Source organism: Haliotis asinina, chromosome 9 (assembly GCF_037392515.1).
Source record: "Haliotis asinina isolate JCU_RB_2024 chromosome 9, JCU_Hal_asi_v2, whole genome shotgun sequence".
NCBI classification, from domain to species: domain Eukaryota; kingdom Metazoa; phylum Mollusca; class Gastropoda; order Lepetellida; family Haliotidae; genus Haliotis; species Haliotis asinina.
Window position 1 is genome coordinate 29,977,440 of NC_090288.1, and position 21,146 is coordinate 29,998,585.

General features: G+C 37.4%; 1 protein-coding gene across 3 annotated transcripts in view; it reads left to right on the forward strand.

Annotated features, from left to right (window-relative positions):
- The window catches only part of LOC137295567 (mitochondrial inner membrane protease subunit 2-like), a 136,902-nt gene that overhangs the window by 747 nt on the left and 115,009 nt on the right, over positions 1 to 21,146 (forward strand). For all 3 annotated transcript variants that reach the window (XM_067826971.1, XM_067826969.1, XM_067826970.1), the window contains exons 2-4: positions 553 to 647; positions 5,903 to 6,025; positions 8,796 to 8,905. In XM_067826971.1, coding sequence (XP_067683072.1) covers positions 645 to 647; positions 5,903 to 6,025; positions 8,796 to 8,905 — 236 coding nt within the window. In that variant the 5' untranslated portion in view covers positions 553 to 644. The remainder of the gene's footprint in view (positions 1 to 552; positions 648 to 5,902; positions 6,026 to 8,795; positions 8,906 to 21,146) is intronic.

Here is a 21,146-nt window from a genome sequence, read left to right on the forward strand (position 1 = left end):
ATGAATTTCTTCTAACCATCAGAAGAAAGAATTCAAGGTTTTATATTTTCTATATATTTGGCATTTAACACAGTACGGTAGCATCAACTAACTGTTGTTGCATCTGCAGTCCTTGCTGCAGTACTAATGTTGTCATCCTTGTACAGAGTGAAGATCCACATTAGAATTGGTCTTCAGCACCCCATGCTTGTAAGAAGTGAGATCGGGGAGTCAGGCATGCTGACTTGGGTGACACACAGCACCGTGTCCCAGTTGCTTAGATCAATGTTCTTGATGTAAATCACTGGATCGATTGGTCCAACCATGATATGTACAGATTGCAGTTCTACTTCTGAATGTGGCATTGAACAGACAATTACGAGACTGAGAGTTAAAACCACCAGGCACGTCTTACACAGTCAATGATATGAAGAGACGATAATATACAATCTTGTCTGGTACTTCCCTTATAAGAAGTGACACATGCACATTGTGATAATTGTTACTCAAATCATATATTACAAGACTGATCCAGTACCATCTTGTTGTATTTTGTGGTTGGTATTTTCTCAGGTTCACTGAATCCATCAATATATGAATCATATCACAAACTGGATATCTTGGATTATCATGCGGAGTTTGGATCCAGACATACTGATATAGTCATGGTAAGTATATCTGTTGTTTGTGAGTTTTTCAATTACATTTCTTTATAAGGAAATGATATATTCTTCATAGAAGCAACTTAATCAGAAATAATTACAGGTTCAGTTTGTGATTATACAGCAGGGTGTGGATTCATCCCACAGATGACATCCTTACTTTGTCAGCTTGCCGACAGGGTCAACCTATTTGTCCATGTGGACAATGCATCAGAGGGTCCATGGTTCGAATCCCAACATGGAATTCAGAAATTCTGTGGCAGCTACAATAGCATATGAGATAGTTTTAAGCGGCTTTTAGCAATGTTGCAGCAATATCTTGGCAGTTGATACCAGGAATTAGCTTCACATATTGTACCCAAGGAGGTAATCATACTTATGATGTTGGCATGATAAGCAAACACTTTAGACACTAGGTTACCACTGCTACAATAGCATACCATAAAAGGACATAAGTTGGCTTTAAAATTGGACAAAGGTGATTAACAAGATTATCTCACTTGGTGTATCCTTACTCTTAGTTTGCCAGTGTTTGTTTTATCCCGGGGACGTAGGGTAGCCCAGCAGTTAAAGCATTTGCTTGTCACACTGAAGGCCTGGGTTTGATTCCCCACATGACTGCCATATGTGAATCCCATTTCTAGGGTCCTTGATGTGATATTGCTTTGGTATGGCAAAGAGCAGTGTAAAACCCAATTCTGACTTTTATCTCCAAGGGAAGAGAACAACAAACATCACTGCTTAATGCAGTGGTATCTGTCTATTACGGAATGTCCTGGGAGCGACTCATTTGTGCAGATTGTAAAGATGTCCAGATCCAGATTACACAACTTTCATCCACTGATGTAGATATGCCACAATGAGTTACCTCCCTTTGTTAAGGACACCAAACAACTTGAATGTTTTTTTTTTTTCATACTCAATATATTATTCATACTTTCTTTGGTAAAATTCTGATAACATGGTTTACTTCTGTAAACAACCAAGCAATTTGTCGACTACGTCTGGATTACAAATTATTGTTCTCAAGTTGATTGGCAGGACTGTTATTTTAGAGACTCCAGATCATAAAACAAGCTTTAATGATAAATTAAGAACAATTTTGCTGGGACTCAGTGATCATGACTCCCCCAAACATGTCCATGACTCTCTCTCATAACTCCAGGGAGTCATTATGACTTCTACATTTTTATGCTTTGGGTGAACACTGAAATGAGTTCCTACATTTACCATGTGTATTGAACTCGAAATAATGTCAAGTGACATCTTCAGTTGTCTGGAGTCAGTAGGTCTTAGCACAGTCCATTGTCATGTTGTTCATGCTCAAAATGTAAGGAGAGGTCAGAGGTGTCTTTCATCTGAGGGTGGTGGGGTAGCGTAGTGGTTAAAGCATCTTCTTGTCATGCCAAAAACCTGGGTTCGATTCCCCACATGGGTACAATGTGTGAAGCCCATTTCAGGTGTCCCCCGCCATGACATTGTTAGAATATTGCTAGAAGTGATGTAAAACCATGCTCACTCACTAACTTACTTTTATCGGATCATTAAAGAAATGTCAAAACGTTATGTAAATAGGGGTGTGTTTACTTAAATTTAGGTGTTATAACGAGATGTGCAAACTTGAAATTGTCCATGCCAAGTCGCTCAGTAACAACGTATATTAACCTAGTCACAATCAGAGGTCACATGTACTCTTCAAACAGAAGTAGGAACCTTAACTTTGAAGTCTGGTAGAAAGAAAACCCATTGAGGAACATTACAATGACATTCATCCAGTGTATGTAACATCATTTCACGTTATTACCACACGCAAACACAATATTAATGCATGGGAAGCACGTGCACAGCATGGGACCCTCCTACATGTGCAAGGGGTGTAACTATGAATTCTGATGTTTTTCAGGCAGGTCGATGAATCACTGTAGACCAATTTTTCCAATAATATTTTTGCATCTGTGCATGGTCAGGGTTTTCAGGGTCAAATCACGCACCACTGACTGAAAATTGTAAATCTGAAATTTTCATGTCATACTCCAGTCATCTAAAAAGGGGGATAACTGAACGAACAGCTTTGCTTTGAATGAAATCCATGTGGCGATGCATTCTCAAAACATCTATTATTATTGTATCAACATTGATTGAATCCCATATATTTCCCAATTTTGACAATCATACATTGAAAGTACAGTTCCCCTGCTCTATTTGAAGGATACATTTGTTTCGCCTTTGTTTAAAAATAAAGTGCAGTTAAAGTGAATAGTAATGTGTGAGAGTGAAGTGTCTAGTTAAACACTTTCATACCCTGAAAGAAATTTTCTTATTTTCATCCAGTTTTGGATAAAAATCACCTCAAAGTTGTCCACATTCCAGAGGCGATGAACACTAAATTGATCATAAAAGTTTCTTGTAGTAAGCAATTTATCTAAAAAAACAATGAGTGTCACTGTGTGTTCTATTCATCTGGACTCAACATTGTAAAGTACACAATCTTTTTCTCTGTGTCTGATTACTGATGCAGTATGAAAACTATGATGAAAAACAAGATAAATAAATGGAAATTCAGGTAAAATGTAGCAGTAATTGACACTCGCCTATTTCCATAATCCAGATTATACCTAACAATCATGCCGTCTTGCTTATAAAGCGAAAGAACTGCAATAATTCCAGTCAGTGTAATGACACATGAGCTCCACAAAAATCAATGTAAAATGCCAAGAAAAATAATGAGCATTTCTTTGTGATATAGTGCCAACTGTCCAACATTAACATATAACTAGTTAAAGATACACTGCCAGTCTTTCATGATTCTCTGGTAACATATAGTATATTTTCTAATCCTAACAATCAAGCTTTATCAAGTTTCGTTGAAATTATTGCAGTCTCACAATGTGATCACTGGCCATTGTCATAGTAATCTGACACAGTCAACATGGTCAAAACATGTCAAATCGTCTTTTGTATAACATTTCACTGAATTTATTGAATAATACATCAACTGTATTTTTTTATTTGTTATTCAATATTCCTATTAGATACCCAATGTTCAGGATATGTATCATGATTCTACGCTGTGCTACATACTCACCCATCAACAGAAGGCACATCCCGAGCTGCATAATTGGGTACTTAGGCTTATTTTGCTCAAATTTGCTGTAAACATGCTCATGTTTATTTCACATCTTTCTCACATAGATTAGGACTGTTGATGTTCTGGTAAGGCAAATGTGCATTCATAGAGTAAAATGTTTTGTAAGATAGGTTTGTTAAATATCTTGTTTTGTTCTGAAGTTAAAGTTGAAAATAAAGAAGGTGAATAGTGAGCATTATATTGCACTTGCATTTCCTACTTCTGCACTTCTGTGTTTAGGGAGCATGGATGGCAAGTTTTCCTGCTCTCTGTACAGAGTTGCCTCCCTTGTGCATGTCTATTACTCATTCCATGCCAGAGCCACACTCCATTGCAGCAATGACTTAGCATAACATCAGTGGCACTAGCTCATTTGCATATCATGTGACCGGACCTTTTACTTGTTTGTGAACAAACACGCATATTCATAACTAAGCAGAGACTGGGATAACGCATGTGATTAGGTGCTGTTTTCATACAGTGTTTTGCATTGTTACATAAATATTCTCCTACAACTGTGATGGTAAGATTAAGGACAATACATATATATATTATATCAAACTTGCTGCATTGTTTGCTCTCCATGGGGCCTCGATAGCATGTGAGTGAGTGAGTTTAGTTTTACGCCGCACTCAGCAATATTGCAGCCATATGGCGGCGGTCTGTAAATAATCGAGTCTGGACCAGACAATCCAGTGACCAACAACATGAGCATCGATCTGCGCAATTGGGAACCGATGACATGTGTCAACCAAGTCAGCGAGCCTGACCACCCGATCCCGTTAGTCGCCTCTTACGACAAGCTGAGTCGCCTTTTATGGCAAGCATGGGTTGCTGAAGGGCTATTCTACACCGGGACCTTCACGGGTCCGATAGCATGTACAACCCATGTAAACCTGGTACAACCCATGTAAACAAATGATCGCTGTGCAAAGAGAAATAATGTTACACATGTTTGGGTATTTTCTCAGCGATACCAAATCATTTCAGCAACGATGTTTAATTAGATGTGTATACTCATATATAAATAAATAAAAGAGTTAAGACATACATACATTATTTTGAATGGATTGTGTAAAATGTGATGAATCGTCACACCTTTCTGGCATGCGGCAGAGGTACTCACTACTGTGCTTGCTGGACGCTTGGAACTCTGAGTAGGAGAGTGTGCCAAAGCTTGTTAGTTTTACAAAAGTGATAAATGTCTGAAAGCCCCCATGGCTTCCAACTTTCCTGCCATATTAAGCTGATCAACATGTCAGGTATTCCTGGATTCAATGAGTAAGTGAGTTTAGTTTTTTGCCGCACTCAGCAATATTCCAGCTATATTGCGGCAGTCTGTAAATAAGCGAGTCTGGACCAGACAATCCAGTGATCAACAACATGGGCATCGATCTGCACAATTGGGAACCAATGACATGTGTCAACCAAGTCAGCGAGTCTGACCACCCGATCCCGTTAGTCACCTCTTACGACAAGCGTAGTCATCTTTTATGTCAAGAATGGGTTGCTGAAGGCCTATTTTACCCTAAGACCTTCACAGGTCATACCTGGATTCAAGGTGGCATGACACCCTACTTATTCACTAATAGCTTTTAACACTTGCTTAGATATCAGAGCTCCAGATAAGGTGCATCTTTGCATATTTTACTCAATAAAAATCACATTTACTAAATTAATTACAAATCTAGTTAATGTTAATGTATGGCACTTACAGCTATCTTAGCGCTGAGAGAGCTTAAAAAATCTAGGGCCTTGATCTCTTGTAAGAGATGCCTATATATTGGAAGGTCAGTGCTTGAAAGATGACATGTTGTATGCATGATCAGCAGTAAGGTAGTGCTCATATTATCAACCCTTGGTTTTCTTGGTCCACTGATCCTACAAATAACTTCACTGCTAGAAATGTTTGCTAACATCCAAAAGCACTAGCTCTTATACAATACAATGTTCTTCCAGACACCCATCAAGATCGAAGTTAGAGTTGATCTTCAGTAACCCATGCTTGTATGAGGTGATTGTTGCATAGATCCATCACTGGATTGTCTGGTCCACACTTGACTGTTTGCAGATATAATGTTTTGAACATTGCTGAATGCGGAATAAGATTTAACGCACTCACACTTTTTTCCAGATCAGATCACTAAGAAATCTGCGAAGACTTTTGCTCGGGACAGTAACGTTTGCTGTTCCAGTAACAGTTTCATTCATAGACCTAGTGGGGTGCGTGGTCAAAGTGGAGGGAATTTCTATGCAGGTAACCAGAATGTATTATTAATGTCTGAATCACATGCCTTTTGAATAAATGTTTGAAAGAACAATTTAGCGTTAAACTATAACTTTAAAATATAACATTCCAAAAAGGTAGGGGATATTTCATTTTGTGAGCATACCACTAGCCAATGCCAATGCATATGAGAAAAAATAATATAAATCCATATAGATGAAACATTTCGAAAGGAATAGAATGAACTGTCACATTTTCCCTTAATTTCTCTAGTCATCTGTTACATACTTGGCTTCATTGTTTATGTTTCATCAATCTTCAGTGGTATATCTTCAAGATAAGCAGTGTTTCATCATTGTGTGTTGATTCAATCAATGCCTAAAGACATGAATGTATAGTCTGGTTCATAATTATTGAGAATTTTTCTTCTTACTTTGAGCTATCCTAACACCTCAACTGATTCACTGATACTTAAAACTAAGTAATGGTATAAGGGAGGTAACTCATCTTGGCCTACTGAGTATAGTACAATTAGAGTTACCTCCCCTGAATTTGTAGCAGACGTCATTTTCCTCAGCACTGTCAACAATGTCTGCTGAAGATAAAAGAAGGTTGATTTTTGAGTTGTGTAATCAAGGAATAGATGATGTAAATACATTGGCAGAGAGAACAGGAACTCCTCTTTCTACTGTGTATAGGATTAGGAGGAATTTTAAAGAGGGAAAGGATTTTGGGCACCAGAAAGGAGCAGGGAGACCCAGAAAATTGGACTTCTCAGATCGCGTCCGGCTGGGAATTTTAGCGTCTAAAATGCAAAGGGCAAGCATCTCCAACATCAGGTATGAAATGATAGAAAGGGGATCAACAGTTGTATCAAAATCTACAGTTAGAAGAAATTTGATTGATCTTGGATGGGAGAAAAAGACTGGAATTCCTTCTCCTCTCATGAAACAAGAACATAAAGACAGGCGTGTTGAGTGGTGTTTGGCACATGAAAACTTTGACTGGGAAAATGTGATTTTTACTGATGAAAGCTCAATATGGGTATATCCCAATAATGTGAAAATATGGACAAAGTCTGCGTCAGAACCGTTGTATCGACGACCTAAATACAGCCCAAAGTTTCATGTATGGGGAGGGATATCCTTATTAGGAACGACCCCGCTGTGTGTGTTTGAGGGAAATCCGACAAGTCAACGCTACACTAACATATTAGATAATTTTCTCCTTCCAAGTGCACATGTGTTTTATGGAAATGACTGGATTTTGCAGCAAGATAATGATCCTAAACACACCGCAAAACATGCCAAGCAGTGGTTTCAGGAGAAACATGTGACTGCATTACCATTTCCTGCGTATAGTCCTGACTTAAATCCCATTGAGAACATTTGGGGGATGATGAAAGAATGTGTGAATCAAAAGGGGTTGACAAAAATTAAAGACATGAAGAGAGAAGTGGTCCGATACTGGGACAGCATAACTCACGAGACACTAACCTCTCTGATAGGAAGTATGCCTACCCGTCTTAGACTGTGCCGTGAAGCTCAAGGAGACTTGATAAAATATTAAATTGTTACCTACACAACATGAAAAGGTCAGTTCACTTTCACAATACATTCAATTTTATCTGATTTGTTCTCGTTTAATAATATGAAATGCTTTAGCTATTCTCAATAATTTTGAACCATACTGTATAGCAAAGTGATATCTCTTTATACAACATGTCTTCTGATGATATAGAGATATGGCATCAACGTGCTACAATGGATGCTGAAGCAATTTAAAACAGGTGGTCTTCCCTCCTATTGTGAATTGTAGGTCTCATGTTTTCTAAACAATTAGTATGTCATATCAAAAGGCCAAATGTTGGTATTTTGGATGGGTTAGTCTTATTTCATGTCAAAATTAAAGTTGACCATCCCTTCTCCCTTACTTATTCATATATCAGTGAGAAAGATTTTCTGCAAAATCAAATAAATGACAGAATGCAGACATCTCAGTTTTTGTGTAAACATGGACGATTTGTTTTATGATTGCAACAATAATACGATCAATTGTCCATCTACTGATTTACAAAGTATCAAAGTTTCTCCGTACAGTATATCATGTGCCAGACCACTGGTTCAGACAGCTCAGTTGTTACATTTGTCCAACCCAAGATCCTCTTACATGTTCCAAGCTGTAAATAGTCAAATTGCTTCATACATTCAACCAGTGGTTTACTTTTACTAGCAATGCTTTTCATTTTAACACCTTGAGCATGTCTATTTTCATTGTTGTAAGTCTGTGTGTCCACAGTGCCCTCATTAGTTATGGCAAGCATCTCCACAATTATCTATACCATGCTGTATGTTTTTAATATTACTATAATTACATAATTAATTATGTGTTGTGAAGACCTTGCATGGTGCCATGGATATCATGATGTCACCCTCAGGATACCACATATTCTGTTTTTACAGTCCGTTCTGTCCATTTAAGTGACCCCATTATTGAATGAGTCAAGGAATAGTTCTGACCTTGAAGACTACATTATTCAAGATAGACAAACATTATGGCTTCTTGTATTTCACATTAAATCCTTGCTTAACAATGGTAGGAAAAGGCTATACCAAACGTCACACACACAAAATAAGTTGTTAGTCACAACGTTTGTCTATATTGTATTGCCCAACTTCTGAAATGCAAATGGAAGACGTTACATGATGTGATACTGGTCCATGGTAACAAACATATGTCTGCATGACTGCAACATTGGATGACCCAGACTAAAGGAACTCTCTTTGACCTCTTGCTGCAGCCGGCTCTGAATCCACTGGGTGATGGCAGATCAGCTGTAGATTATGTCTTCCTCAACCGCTGGGCAGCCAGTGCATATCACTTTCAGAGGGGAGAGATTGTGTCACTAAGGTAGGTTCTTCTGTTTCATCTCTAAATGTGCACTGACGGTCTTCCTTTCAGGCATCAGTTGATAGTTGTTAGGATTCTTTGCAGACTGTGCAGACATGACACTGGTGACTTCTTTGCCTAGTCAGCTTTGTGACATGACCTCTTTGGTTGTGTTACCTTAAGGTGCATGCTTTTAGTCCTACTGTTGTACGCAGAAAGATGATTCTCACTACCTTGGGGTCTTATTGGGGGCTGAACATGTTCCCAGTAAGTTTCAGCAAAGAATGACCCAGTGCCCAACATACCTGGATGTACCTCCTGCAGACAGAGAGTGCAACAGTTCTTTGACAGGGTTTTCCTTTTTTTCCTCTTGAACATGGTATCCAGCCTCTGATCAGAAGGTTTCTGCTTAGAATCCAATCATGGGACTTTGAAATTTCATGTCTTCTATGTGTGGAATGGCATTTATCTACGAAAATGAATGTGCTGTGCATGTTGGCATTTCACATTGTCAAATGTCTCTTTATGTGCGATCTATTTTTTCCTCCTTGGCTATGTTATCATGTCTGTGGTTTGACTGTTACAGTCAACTGTTGTGAATGGGTGATTGACAACATCATCAGGAGATAGCCATGTAACTTAAGTGAACCAGGTTTACTTGAATTCTGTTGGAAGGATAATAATTAAGGATTGACTGTGTATTTCTTTCGTTGCATTGAAGTATGAAACTAAAAACCAATGTGCAAACTTTTGTAAGAATCCGCTACAAAGTCAATCCTTATAATTAAATTCAGCAACAAATACTATACCCTGTCAACAATATTTTCTTTAAACATAATCAAATTCATCGAAACTGATATCTTTGTTACCACCGATTAACATTTTCGGTGTAAGAATTCGGTAATGGCGTGACATGACTCAGGTGACTCATTTACATAAAATGACATGCCTGCCAAACCATTAGCCAATCAGCATAGAGCACCCCCAAACAGCTGTCAATCAACCAAGCTAACATCGGTCGGCGAATCAGAGTGGAACAACTCAATGTGACGTGTCCCGGTATCGGCAAAGTTTCAAGTTCAAACGTTTGAATTACTACCTGGGAACTGAAAGAGACAGTTTGAAAAGTGAGAAATGGAAATGAAACCCGATGATATGAAGTTAGTGGAACTGAGATTGTAGTATTTGCGCAAGTAGAAAGAGGCTGTGATGTGACTGGGATTGCGAATCGCCATGAACTGATGTTCCAACGTGCACATGCTCTTGTCGAGGCGTTGCAACGTTATTAACGTTCATGGATAATTTTGAGTTGTTTGTTTATGTTAACCACAATGTATCACTTCAGTGTTTACCCAAAGTTCATTAAGGTACCTGGGTGCAAGGGAATTCCCTCGCTGTGTAAAGGTATTCCCTGACATTCCTCAGGTCCGAAAGTAGTCCGGTTCAGGGAGCGTGGCTTATTTTTTTTCGGATTCATTGGGAAATGAAATCAAAAGAAATGTTCCCAGTAAACCAATCAGATTGCCAGAATTTTAATGAACACAATGAAAATTTAATTATTGTGTGGGTAAAATTATGTAATAAAATCCACAATCTTTTCGTGTAGGTTCTAAACGTTGCTATTAACAATGATTAAGGAAGTGATATACAGAGTATGGATTGAGAGGCATGTATACAATGTGAGGAAGTGTTGGTTGTTTTCAGTTGGCTGCTTGTTCAACAGAATTGGGGTAAGCCCATTATCTACACAGTGGGTAGGTTATGGTTAAAATGCTAACTGTTGCAGTTTAAACAAAGGAATCATGATATATGTAGATTTTGTTTTAATCATTTCAAAGAATTTAGGCATTTGGTTATTACCATGATTTCTCATCCATGAAGAGATCACCCAGTTATTAACAACACACTTTGTAACATGTTGTGTAATAACATGTGTGGACCATTTTGGATATCAGCTGGTCATATGAATAGTACATGGGTTTCACTGTGGAACTGTGTCTACTTTTATGATACATGGTACTGTTTTCCCAAACATTTCTCATAAACACACTACACATGCATTACAAGAATGTATTATGGGACACAAATTACCTCATCCTGTATGCATAAAAATGACAATCAATGTAACAAAATTTATTAGCATGTCCACAAGGATGAAGAAAAAGGTCCAAATCCGTTTGGTAAAAATTTTGATCAGTTGACAATAAGTTATCACTGAGTCTGCTACAAACTGCAATTTAATTACTGTAGCAATGTGATGATCATGATACACAATACAATAACAGTAACTAACTAAAACAAAATAATATTATAACATAGTATAAATAATAATATTTCAGTGTCTGGGACCCCCTGAAAATTACGAGTATGAGTCCTAGGAGCCCTTAAATATAGGACTCAAGGTAAATCCCTGTGTATTGTTGTCATGTTTTTCTGTTGTCTGTGATCTGTTGCAGAACTAAAATGTCTGAAACAGCGAAGAACAACCGTATTGTGTCATTATACAGACAATGATACAGGGACTAGGAAAGGCAAGGTCCATGGGTCACTTTGCAAACGAGAATGAAAAATGCCCCGTAATAATTTTGAAGTTTACTATTCATACAAGGGCAGTGGTCCATTCTGAATTCAGAAAATGACTAGATTCTAATAGTCCTGAAAATGGTGCTTGTCAAAGTTTTCTATCCCAGTCCCAGGTGCTGTCACTAGCATGAATCGTGAGAAGCAGCAATAGGATGCATAGCCCTGCCCAACTAGTTTTTTAAGCTTATTGAAACAGTTACAGTGAATCTAAAGTCGTCAGTTGAGAGTGATTATATATTTTATGAGTGTTTCGCAATCACTTTGAGGTAATATTTTAGTAATTGATTGTAACTGTATAATTTTTATGTATGTTTTTATTGACAGTATTATAAAATTATGAAAGAAAAATTATAATGGACAAAACATGATGTTATCCTTAAAACTAAACAAAAGGTAAAATATAGTTCTGTATTCAGTCTTGTAAAGTTGACTTGCACAGGAGTTATTTCCCTTGCATAGAGATTCCCGTATCATTGTGTTGGATGGAAAGACATTGTGGATTTCACGAATAATTTTAGGTTTTGAAATAGAATTACTCATTTGATAGAAGTTAATGTGGATAAATGCTGTTTACTACAGAATCTGAAAACACCATTTGATATTTTCCTTCTAAGTTGTAGTTATATAACTTGTGTTACAGATAAAAGACTGACAGGATAGTGAGAGTAGGGCATGACTTTAGTACATGTGGGACTGGGGTGTTGACTCCAATTTCAGAAACACTGACAAAAGCATTTAAATAACCATTTGCACTTAGTGACAAAGAAATATGCTGTCACTACTTGCTCTGTGAAACCACCAAATTCAAACTCTCTATAAAGATTTACAGTGACTGTCAACTTCTATCGAGTTTTCCCAACATAATGTGAGGCTGGTAATGTAGTTTCTGTTATGGGTTATCAGTGTGATGTAATTATCTACTAATAAATACTGACAGTGATAGTAGTGCCGAAATCATGTGGTTGTTGTGATTTGATACTTCTGAATGATAAATTAGTCCTGAATATTTTTAGAATTATTGTTAAAGGTAGGGTTTATTATGAGTAAGTAAACTCAGTGGCTGAGTCAAACGCATCACCACTGCATTCTACATCCTGTATTCTGTGTCAAGCAACCGTGAAAGAAATTTTCTGTTGATTGCGTAGGTTTTTCACGATGAAATGTTGTGTGACAAAATTGCAAATATGAATCATGACAACCTGCATTGTGTTATATCCTCTGGGCCCAATCTCAAATGCACTCACAAACAATACACATGCACTCATGCTGGTGCACTTACATGCTCATGCTCACTAAATCACACACAGTTGCAGTGTGCAAAATAGTTTCTCAATTTGCTTGCCAGCTTGCCAGAAAGTTACTAACCCACAAGGTATTTCAGTAGCATGAAATTTGAATGTAGAAAAGGTTGCAAAAATGGATGAGAATAAAATATCGCTAGGCATGACACGGGTTTCATCATTAAGCTGATAATATTGTGAACATTTTTATCAGGCTGCAATCTTGCAGGATTCAAAAGTGTACAAGTTCAAGAGAGTGATATATTTACAAAATGACACCGTTAACATTCGCAAACCAGTGGTGGCCAGTGGAGTTTTACTAGGCACTGACTAGTGGGCCAGTAACTATTTTCTACACTACACAGTAGTGTATTGAAATATTAAGGTAAACAGCGTTAACTGTGCTTTCTTATTCTGTCTGCCAAGCTTCTCTTCAGCTGAGGACATCTGTTTCAGTTGTTCATGATTTTCCAGTCTGTTTATCTCTTTAGATCCACAACCTTTTTCTGAGCATCTAATTTGTCTCAATTTATGCCTGTGACATTTTCCATGTTTGCTAAAGAACTGTCTTGGAGATTTTTATCCATGTTGGCAAGTAGCATTGGCAGCAGCCTGTGTGCTGATAAGAGCCTGCAAACACAAGCACCTGTTACAGTTTCCAGGGAAAGACACTGTGACAGTAACTATTGTAGAGTTACTGTGACTGATAGCAGTCTGCAATAGTCCAATAATATAATCTAGGAATGGTGAGGTAGCCTGTTGGTTAAGGTGTTCACTCGTTGATCCCTCACATGGACACAATGTGTGAAACTCATGTCTCACTCACTCATATAATCTTACTTAGGATGGTATCTTGAATTACCGTATATCCTCTGACTGTCCTCAAGTTATAGGCTTGTATACACCAACCTCCAATAAGGGCCAGGTACAAAGCACCAAGCAGCTTGACAAGCATCAGGTCTCAAATATGCCACGCATGTTACATTAATGTAACTTGTCCCAGGACTGGAAAAGGCTTAGAAGTTCCATTTAAGTCCATTTATTTTTAGAAGCAGTTTTCATGAGTCTTACTTACTTTTCTATTCAATTTTTTTTTGTAGCAATGTCATGTTGCTGTGTGCCCACTAATTCTCCATCTTTAAATACATTCTGTATGTAGCAGGTGTGATCACATCCCACTAATGGCTTCCTTACCGTGTCAGCTTCTGATGGAAGAAACTTCACTGGTCTCACTTCAGTTAATCTCTATATGACTGAAATAATGTTGATGTGGCTAAACATCTCACTCACTCACTCACTCACTCACTCACTCACTCACTCACTCACTCACTCACTCACTCACTCACTCTTAATTTGGATCAGAAGTTCGATGGTTCTAGTATGACTGTAGCTTTTGCAAAACAGTAGGTAGACTTAGATTAATTCCCGGGGTGTCTAATTAGGGGTGTCCTCACTTACCCATCCAATGGCAGTATTGTTGAAGCCATATTGCTGGCATGCTTCTCTAATGGGCCATAATTTATTAATAAGTGAATGAGTATAGTTTTACGCAACTTTTGGCAAATTTTCAGCAGTGTCATGGCGGGGAACATCAGAAATGGGTTTCACACATAGTACCCATATGGGAAATCAAACCTGGGTCATCAGTGTGACAAGCACACACTTTAACCATTAGGCTACTGTACCGCCCCCTAGTTGCTTGGTGTAAACTGATGCTGTTGTGAATGAGTGCATATGGTTTTACACCACTTTCAGCAATATCACTGCAGGAAACGCAGGAATGGGTTTCCGACATTATACCAACGATAGGAACACCTTAAGAGGGAAACTTTCATGACACACTTGGACTGACTGTATAGCATAGCAAACCTAAGATCCATTGACACAGAATTTGAGAGACACAGGCAAATATCAGAGATCTTAGAGCTATAATTGCATTGTTTGTTTTGTTGGCAATTGCAGGCTTTATCAAGAGTTTGGAAAACATGTCTGTCAGGAATATTACTTGCAATCTGTCGACTTTTCAGGTGGGTGCAGGTAACCCATCTGGAATACACAGTTTCAGTGAAGCCCAGGTAGCACATGTGCAACCACAGGTTTGTGACTTCAAAACATGCATCTGTTCACACAGAGATCATATACCGATCTCTGGTTCACACTGCAGTGTAAGGGTACTTGGTTGGATGAGACGGTTTATATGTTATTGTCTCACGGGCTACTTGGTGTAGTGAGTGAGTGAGTTTAGTTTTACACAGCCTTTAGCCTTTATTCCAGCTATATCACAGCTAAGTTTACCAGAAATGGGTTTCACACATGGTATGTGTGTGGGGTATTGAACCCAGGTTCTAGGTGTGACGTTTCACAACAAGGCTTCTCCACCACACTGCGTCATGGCGTCAACTCTGATGCTTTGTGTAAGCTACCCAGGATGCTGAGAAAAATCGTATGTAGTCAGACACAATAACCAGGATAATAATGTTTGTGCTTTAGTTTGTGCATGATATATCTCCACATACTGCTGTTGCTGTTATGTAAGTTTTGGGAACATTTGGGTATATGATGCGTATGACTCGTGTCAGTGTTCTTCTGCCAAGACTGCCAAATGCATGTCAGGTTTTTAACAAGGGAAAAAGCAAAGCAAAAGAAAGTCGTGAAAGATAGTATGGTTCACTCATTTAATCATCATAAACACAATCCCTCATCCCCTGGTAATGTGAGGTTGTGTAAAGTAGTCTTTTTTCAGAATCTTCAAATTAGTGGCTGTGACTCTTTGGTAGCTCAAATTGCTTTTATCCTTAAATCTTCACAGTTCTGTGGACTTGTGCTTCAAGGGTCACTATTGTCAAACATGATATTGCATGTATACATCAATCAAAGAATCACCCACTCCCCTGTCCAAGTTTTTAGGGGTTGTATTTGCTCATCATGCTGAAGGCTCAGGTTTGATTCCCCATGTGGGTACAATATGTGAAGTCTTTTCCTGTTGCCTTCGCCATGTTATTGCTGGAATATTGCTTGTTGGAAAATTTACCTCACGAGATCTAAATTATAGGGGTTATTTTTTAAAGGAATTAATTGTTCACATTGCTGGATTTATGATCGAACCTATTGTCATATCGGACATGCTTATCAATAACTCTAGGTATGTGATGTTCTCTTCTGTATACACTGAATATTGTTAAGAAAATGGATCAACACATAGGATAAGTTTCAATTGAATGATTTATAACAAGGATGGAAGAGAAACCACAGTTGTTGTGTCAGGCCACATGTTGTCAGTTGGTACAATATTCAGGTATTCATCCGGCACCTGTGACCATCACCGATGCCACTTGTCCCAGACAGCTGTCTAATTCCATGGCAGATGGTTGTATTCAACACATGTTCCAGCATCGGATGTATGTCATACATCATGATATTGGATAGTGCGACTGACAACAGGTGTGTGTTCCCTGTGGAAGTTCCGGGTTGGAACAGGTCCCCAGCAACTGATGGTGGTCGTATGGAATCTGGGTTGGTTAAACTTGCTGAATTGTTTCTCGCAATATCGACCACTGAATTTCAGGTTGTCAATGATCGCTGTGGTGTCTGGTCACCAGTGATCACTGGATTGTCTGTTCATAAATAATCACAGGATTGTCTGGTCATTGATCACTGAATTGCCTGATCATAAATGTTCACTCGATTGTCAGGTCTATGATTTTCAAGTTATGAATGATCACTGTATTGCTTGGTCAGTAATGATCACTGGATTGTTTGGACATCAATAATCACTGGATTGTTCGGTTGTTAATGGTTACTGGGTTTCTTGGTCATTAATGAACATTGGATTGCCTTGACATTCATTAATACTGGATTTTCTAGTCATTTATGATCACTGGATTGTCTGGTCATCCATGACACTGGATTATCTGGTCAGTAATGATAACAGTATTGTCTAGTCATTAATGATCACTGGATTGTCTGGTTAGTAATGATCACAGGATTGTCTGGTCAGTCATGATCACTGCACTGACTGGTCATTAATCATCACTGGATTGCCTGATACTGTTGATCACTGGATTGCCTTGGCATTCACTATCAATTGATTTTTTAGTCATTTATTATCACTGGGTTGTTTGGTCATAATGATCACTGGATTGTCTGGTCATTTCTGATCACTGGCTTGTTTGGACATTCATGATAACTGGGTTGTCTGGTCTAGCCTTGCATGCATCAAACTATAGTTACAATGAACATGCTTATAACAAGGTTATAGAAATCATTCATGTTAGGGTTTGACCAATGAGGATCTGGGTTAGAATAGATCTCCAATAAATCATGCTTGTCAACTAACAGGATGCTCCTGCTCATTGACTTTGTTGACACGTCATCGATTCCCAATTATGCTGATTGATGCTCATGTTGTTGATCACAAAGTTGTCTGCTCCAGACATGATTTTTTATAGACCGCTGCCATATAGCTGGAATATTGCTGAGTGTGGTGTAAAGCTAAACTCACTCACTCACTCACTCACTCACTCACTCACTCACTCACTCACTCACTCACTCACTCACTCACTCACTCACTCACTCACTCACTCACTCACTCTCACTCACTCACTCACTCACACACTCACTCACTCACTCACTCACTCACTCACTCACTCACTCTCACTCACTCACTCACTCACTCACTCACTCACTCACTCACTCACTCTTTTAGGATCCAAACCATTTACTATATATTGTAGTCAAAATGTGTATGCCTGACTACAGATATAACAAAGTGAACCGGGTGTTGCCTTTGACTTCATTACAACCATAGTTTACTTTGTTTACAAGAGGTCCATATATACTTAAAATATCCCTGAGTCTGGCGTTAAACAGGAAAGAGGACACATATTGTTAACTATTCATAAGGTTTTACTCGTGATGATCAGAGTTAGAATTGGCCCTCAGCAACCCTTGCTTGGTGTAAGAGGCGACTAACGGGATCAGGTGGTCAGGCTTGCTGACCTAGTATACACATGTCATTGTATACCCCGTTGTGTTGATCGATGCTCATGCTGTTGATCACTGGATTGTCTGGTCCAGACTTGATTATATACAGACCATATCCATATAGTTGGAATGCTGCTAAGTTCATCATTAAACAACCAACCAACCCAGCAACCAACCTCGTAAGACTTTAGTGAGTTTAGTGTATTACATGATGAACTAAAAATAATAAGACAAGGCCATTTCTTGACATCCTTTATTGCACATTCAGTATAAAAAAATTAATTTGATTTCATACATTTCGGTATTTTGATTTATATATTTTATTAAAACCATAACAAGAGGACAGCTTGCCAATTGTGCTACCACATAGCGATGCAGCTTTCCATGCACAATCAAACATCACAGAGTGGCAGCATGAACACATGAAAGGTAGCAAGCACATCAACATTGCTGAAAATGTACACATTGATTGTAAATTTCATCAGTTGTCGTTTTTAATTAAGCAGCATTCATTCTCTCATTGCCCACATAGATATTGAATACTTACTCATCACATTTTTGGAATTCCAGTTTCCAAAATTACTCATTTGATATCTTTTGTTTACTTGAATTAAGTATTTTTAAGGGTTTGTGTTTTTCAGGCAAGGAGGAGGAGACAATATCCAGCAAAAAATAGGATAATATCTAGCAGTTACTTGTTTTGTTTGTTTGTAGCGTCTTAACGCAGAAAATGGAAAACAGAATTTCGATGGATGCTCACAATGTAGTATTGTTTATAATTGTTTGCATGAACAGGGCCTTGTGTAGATACTGGTCTGCAATATATGAACTGTTACTGTACAAATAAGGGTAAAAACTTAACTTGGCAGTGTTGAAAATAGGGATAAATATAGTTGTAATCTATGGCACTCATATACATTCAAAATAACAACTTTCACATAAAATGTACCAACCATAACACTAATGAAGCTGAAAGTACAGACATGTATAATCAGGTCCAAGTTGCCATCACAAGTATGTATCTGTTTGATGTTATGATTATGCTGCAGAACAGTTTTGTATGTAAGGTAGTAGTGACATTTTTATATAAGACTTCTTTGTCAGATTGGCGATTTCATGAATTCAAATTCTGATTCTTTATATTTATTGGCTGGTTTACAAAACTGACGCAAGAATACTCGAAATTAGATTGAACATGATTTTGCAACTCTGCTTCAGAATTAGGTGAAATACAAAAATATGGATTTTGTCACAGATATTTGAAATAAATGGTAATTACCAAATAAAAGTTGTCATTTTAACGAAAGCAATTTATCTGTTGCTATTTTACCATTTTATAATGGTTTGTTTTTAATTCACTAATAATAGCTTCAAAGGAAGTTGAAATATCACTTTCACTTTCACTTTAACAACACCAATATTGAATTTCATGTCATATCTTTTGTAAACCAACTAAATGAAATAAAATTCCTGATACAAATGTCACTGATTATGCACATCATGGTTTGTGTAAATAGAATTTGAATAATTTCTGTTAATTTACATTCATGAGGTATATACAAAATCAGTATGAAATCCACTCATACAGTGCGTAATTTCATTATCTAAAATTGATCTCAGACATATTGATGAGAACTTCTGGAAGCTGTCAAGCAGTATCTTTTGATTATATTCTGATATGTATGCTAATCAACAATGATCATGAACAACAAACTTGCACCGTGAAATAATATAAACAACAATATAATCCAGTCTGTAACAAATCAAATATATACAAGTATATGCTGCATGTTTACTATGAAACTTTGCAAGACGATCCTCATGAAATATACAGCAATATAAAAATGATTTGTCACTTTAAAGTTGGAAATGAAATCAGAGCTTGTTGAAGAAAAACCTCGTTTCAAAAACCACTTTAGCAATATGAATACATTAACAATCAAGTAAAGACTGTCCAGTAGCATGGATATCACTGACAGAGCCTTTAGTATAAATGCAACTCAGAATGATCATGTTACAGAGCTCCAGATAATTTTTCAAGCAGTTTGGTATTTACCTATATATGTTTATGTATGAGTAATTGCATGTTTTGAGGAGTAACCAGCATTTTGCATACTCCCACAAGTTTAACGAACTGAGTACTTTTTCACATAGTGTCTTTTCCTTATTGGGTAATTAACACTTCTAAATATGCAAATATAAATGCTTCTCAATAGACCTAAGTTTTTAGCAATTCTTATATTCGACATATCGATATATAGTCAACAACCATTTTTGAAGTGGTAACATGGAAGTCATGTGACTACTACAGTCAACTCCAGACACTGACAACGGCTATAATAGTACATGTATATAAATAGGCAGTTGTAGAGTTCGGGCTCCATGACAAATTATCATATGCAAGCCAATGTTTCTCTGAGTAAAATACGCAAGGTATTGTAGACCTACTGGGTTTTCAGTGATTCTTATGCGTTTTTGTACTCCCAGATCTGTAATTAATTTTGTAAATGTGATTTTTATTGAGTAAAATATGCAAATACGTTCCTTATCTGGAGCTCTGTGTTATATCTATTAACATTTTACCATCAGATACATGTGTATTGGTTCCTGTAAATTACCTGGTATGTAAAACTGGTAATGAATTTTCATCCCACTCATTATCAGTCTTATCCATGATAGTCATAACATATGTAGACATTTTTGTGGCTGTGGGTATAAATTTAGCATCAAGATGAACAAATTGTTTACAGTTACATCAACATTACCAATCTACTGATTCATTGTTATCGCCATATAGTGCTGATTTTTTAGATAGATCATTGAAAACAGTAATCATTAACTAAATATCGATTATTGATAAATATTGGAGAGAAAGAAATGAATATAATTCACATCACTGGTGAGCTGTGACATGTTTATGCATGGATTACTAACAGAACACATCATCGTAAACATAGTTCAGAAGCAACGTATGATTAAAAACCTAACTTTGTGTATTGTGTGAGTAAATTAAAACTTTATCGATAACAAAAGTTCATGTATGATGCTATCGATGGCACTATTTTCATATGGAGAAACTTTAATAATTTTTCCTTTCAACTATATTTCTGATGAACAGCTGGGAGAGTTGTATGGATATATAACTTCTATATAATTAATATGAGCAACATTTTGGTGTAGCTACAAACATTATCAAACAAGCGATGTGACTTGCTGGAAAATGGAGTCAGTAGCTACACCACAAACTCTCCCTGTTGTTCATCACACCAACTTCTAAATGCCACTCAGAAAAGATATTTCTGATTATCAATCTTCATCTAGCCCTGTTGCAGTGTACCATAACTTTCCAGTTGTAGTGTTACACTGTGTTACACTACATTACAATGTGTTACACTGTGTTCAGTGGGGTGGAGGAA